Genomic DNA, 4,607 nt, shown 5'->3' on the forward strand with positions numbered 1-4,607 from the left:
TTTTGGTCTTTTAACATTTAATAAAAGGCCAGCACTTTACCAATTTTTAGTAAATCAAATACAACTCTAAAAATCCATTAAAAATTGGATTAATGAATGAAAAATAAATCTTAACAAGAATAAAATATGAAATGGAATTTATGAAACAAATTCAAAATTATGAATTTTAAGCATTTAAATAATAACTGGGAATTTTAAACTATTATTTCCTTGTATTTAAAATTCAAGGAAAAATCTCAAATAAGTTCAAATACTTATTTTCAAACATTTCAAAATGAAATTCTATTATTCCAAGTCATTTCCATTGAAAAGGGTATTTTCCAAGAAAAAAATACTATATTCCTTTTTATTCCAAAAACTATAGAGGTAACTCTATGATTTCAAATTATTTTTGGAATGATTAAGAGAATCACCAAGTAAAATAGTTTTACTTTGAATTGTTGTACTTTGTGTGAATTAAAATGGTTATACTTTTAAATCAATTGTAAATTACTGTCAAAGACATAAATCTTAAACGCAACCCTAAATTGATATAACTTAGCGGGGTAAAGGGATTCAACAAAATAATACATCCATGATTGCATTATTTGGATTTTATAACATTGTCCTTACCGGACAATGATGCTTCTTACAGAACCCGAGGTCCAGGTTCCATCAACTGCATTGAACTGCACTATCTCGCAGTCCACAGGCAAGTTCACCCTTGCTCATGTCAACTTGAGTATTTTCTACTACTTTAATGCAAAGCTATATACTTATCATTCCTGCATCGCAAATGAAATGTTACTTTCCAACTATGTGGTTGGCAATGGAACCATGGTATGTGTTGATATGGTGGAGGTTCCATTGCAATGGGTTATATCACCCTAGGATTAATTACCAATGCCGTCCAGTGATTCTAGCGCCGTACAAATCACGTTGACCATGAGATCTATAATGGCTCTGGGGAAGCCAGCCGTATCTTTTCCCTTCTGCACGCCAACGGATTGGTAGAGCCGGTGGGGTGTTCGAGGCACTGCCGTAGGTTGGGATAGCCTTTTAAATCTCCATCCATTAGTGATGATGGCTCTACGATCTATGAAAGATTGTCTGGAGTACACCGTGAGTAAAGCCATATTATCGGGGGAAGTCTACTGGGGGTGTACGGTTGGACAAAAGGGTGGGTTTGCAGTCGCGGAGAAGACGGTGTGGGCTTGGATCTTTATACCTGGCCTCACACCAAAGGAAGTGTGAACGGGGGCAAGTCCCTGCGGATGGCAAAAAGGGTGAGATCTCTTGTGGGAAAAGTAACGCACCTCTGCAGAGTGTATCAAATTGTGGCTGTCACTCCTTGTTCCGGGAAGGGAACTGCGAACGCGGCAGGAAAGGAACTCCACGAAGTTCTAGTCAACCTGTGAAGACTGACGGGCATAGTTTTCATAATAAAAGCAACCTTTTGAAGAAATGATTTCAAAACATGCATTGACCGGCGATTTCCTGATCAATGTTCGTAGCTAGTGCATCAAACACCTTTTTATTCTTTTAGAACTTGCTGAGTACCACTGTACTCACTTTCTTTCGACACCCTTGCTAGACTGTGATCCGGAAGTGGAGGCTATCAACGATGGAGCACCAGAAGGAAGTTACGAGCTGGTCTACGAAGAACCTGATCTTACCGGCGGAGTGGAAGGCGTAGACTATGGGATAGTCTACGGACCAGATGACACGGAGGTGGAGGAGTAGTGACATACCTTAGCATCATAGAGCCGAGCAACGTAGAACTTACCTAAATAAGTTGTTGAGCTCTCTTTATAATTAGTTATAAGTTGTAATCGTACTTAAGTAGTATCTTAGGGTGTTCTCATATGACCTGTGAGAATACCAACTTGTTAGGACAATGTTTGTAATCAAGTATGGAGTGTTATGACCTGCAATGTTTCTGTTGTACCACTCTGAGGGATATGGCAAATTGTGAAGAAGTCCCTTCGCAAAGATCATATCAACGACTTGTATACTACAACATGCAGTGGTATGCTGGGTCACCGCACGGCGCGAAGCTCTTTTTCTTTGATTGACATCAAGTGACTATGGATCCATGATGAAAGTCGGAAGAGGAGAATTTCATGAAGGTCAGAGGGGAGGACTAGCTAAGGGAGGTTCAAGTCTTTGCGTTGTTGAGGGACTTGCTTGGTGTTTCGGGCTTCACAGCAGCGGTATGAAAGTGGGGGCGACAACACAGGTGAAGTGCAGAGTCCTACCTTTTAGGGTGAAAACCCAAGGTCTGGTCTTAATTGGTTGTGCCTCGCAATGTCCTTGGTGGAGGCATTTGTTTTGAGAGCGGGGACTAGTCTGTAATTCAGGTGTTGTCTTGGCGGTGGATGTATTGCTGTTGTTAGGCCCGAAATACTGTAGCGGGACTTTTATTTCTTAGTTTTCTTTTCTTGTTTTTGGCTGTGTGCATCCGTAGTGCCATTAGGGTGGTGCGTTGTTGCAGAGGCTGGGTGTAATTGGTATCTTCTTAATATTAATATATTCCCTTTATCGAAAAAAGCTACAAAAGCTCATTTAAACCGCCTCAGTTCTACTGAAGCAATCAACATGAAACTGAGAGAAGTTGGGTTACTAAATAAGGAAAGAGCCAAAAACGCATATGAACGGTGTAAACACATTTCAGAGAGAGCAAGTAGCTAGCCAGATCTTACATTACAGGCGCCGTAATATTCTTATCTACCCTAGTATACTAATCATTCACTAAGATCGATTGATGCACCGTCCCCGGAGTAGCTCTAGCTAGGTAGAAGAAGATAGATGCATCAAGGATGCTACAGGGGATCAGTGGCTGCCAGTACAGTGTGTAGCTTCGGTCCTACGAGCAGCATGTGACGGCGAGGCTGACGCCGAGCAGCACGGCGTAGGACACGGCGATGAGGACGAAGCAGATGACGAGGTAGGCGAGGTGCTCGCCGGCGCAGTGGCCAACGGCGACGACCGCCGCACCCTTGACGACGTCCCACAGGAACCAGGCGTTGATGAAGCCGATGAAGTGCGCTATGACGGCGAGGCAGCCGCCCAGGTTGCGGCGCGATCCCGCTACGGCAACGTCGGCCGCCAAGGCGAACACCGCCTGCACCACCCCGATGAGCACCAGATCCAGCGCTAACCCACGCAGGTCCAGCACTTGTGCCTGCGTCGCCGCGCACTGCTGTGCTCCGGACGCCGGCGCCGGTGCCGGCGCCGCGTGCTTGATGATCTGCATGCATTAATTTGTGCCGACGATGGGGCCAATTAGTACCGTCGATCTGTCGGTGCCGGGCGGAGGGAGATTGAGGATGAGTGGAGTTTGTAGAAGTACCTGGGCGTGGAAGTCGCTTGGGTTGATGGTGGCGGCGACGAGAGCTATGGCGGCCATCGCCAAGCCGAGTATGATTCCGGCCCTCGCGACCGCGCGCACCTCCATCACCGCACCACCTGCTGCTCCAACAGCAACTGCACCTGGATGCATCGTCCTGTCTTCCCGGCCCCTTCCTCTTCTCGACGGATCGGGGGCGGTGGAATTAGCAATGGCTGCTCTCAAGACTCGGAAGGGAGGGAGGATTTGGCCGGCCGGTGGTCTGGACACGTACATATGCAGAAGATACGAGTACGATGGAGTATATGGCGATGAACAACGCGCGGAAATCACGGCGAAGTTGCATATCCATCGCCCATCACATGCACAAGTGGAAATCCAAAGTCCCGCTTAAAATCAAGATTTTTTCCTGGCAGTTGGCGCTGTATAAGTTGCCATCGGGGCAGTAGATCCTCCCTTCCAATGGTCTCTGTGCCCTCTGTGGCGCCCCGGAGGATGCAAGCCACATTTTCTTCGTTTGTTCCCTGGCAAAGTTTGCTTGGTCGGTTTTACGCCAGCTGCTTGGGTGCAACTGGTGCCCGGCCAATTTCGCACAATTCCATGCCATCCTCTCTGGTTTCTCGGGATATGCTAGGAGGCTGCTGTGGGTGCTCTTTCTGGCACAATCCTGGGCCCTTTGTAATACGCGAAATAAGCTTGCGATCGAAAAGAAAGTTATTTCTAACCCAGCTGACATTATTTACAAAATTATTATTCTTTTGCAGCTGTGGAGCCTAAAGTTCAAATCAAGAGAAAAGAATGGGCTAAATTGGATGGCACAAGAGCTAAGGGAGCTGTACGTGCAATTGAAGCCCCCGGCATTGTGAAGAAGTAGCCTCCTCCTGGTTTGGGACCTGGGCGTGTGGTGAAGCATTAGTGTTATCTCTTTCTTGCCGTGTGCTCTTCTTTGTTGGAACTTCCCATGTCGTGATTATGTGGCCAAGCTGTAGGTGTAATCCTAACTGGCTACCGTATGATTTTATTAAGTTAAAGTCGGGCAAAGTTCTGCCTGTTATCTAAAAACAAGCGCGTATAGCCGTGTACCATATTTGTCAATGGCAGTGTGAAGCTTTACTTTGCAGTTGGATGTGCAAAAATGTGAGTGAAGCTCAGCACACACACACATGGACATGCATCTACATGCCCTTCTTGAGCGCGCAGTGTAGGTAGATGGGGCCGTGTATATATGTATTATCGAGTCTAGGGCGCGCCGAAAGAGCTCGCTTCAGAACGCGCAGCA

At 46.1% G+C, this 4,607-nt stretch overlaps 1 protein-coding gene across 1 annotated transcript; it reads right to left on the reverse strand.

Moving 5' to 3' along the window:
• Positions 1-2,598: 2,598 nt before the first annotated feature.
• Positions 2,599-3,510, reverse strand: LOC127306547 (uncharacterized). The gene is made up of 2 exons (XM_051337234.2): positions 3,332-3,510; positions 2,599-3,229 (listed from the first exon to the last, which is right to left on the reverse strand). Exons 1-2 carry the CDS (start codon positions 3,479-3,481, stop codon positions 2,846-2,848), a joined length of 534 nt encoding a protein of 177 aa, XP_051193194.1. The 5' UTR covers positions 3,482-3,510; the 3' UTR covers positions 2,599-2,845.
• Between the last annotated feature and the right edge of the window lie 1,097 nt (positions 3,511-4,607).

The sequence above is a fragment of the Lolium perenne genome, chromosome 1 (genome assembly GCF_019359855.2).
Source record: "Lolium perenne isolate Kyuss_39 chromosome 1, Kyuss_2.0, whole genome shotgun sequence".
Taxonomy (NCBI): domain Eukaryota; kingdom Viridiplantae; phylum Streptophyta; class Magnoliopsida; order Poales; family Poaceae; genus Lolium; species Lolium perenne.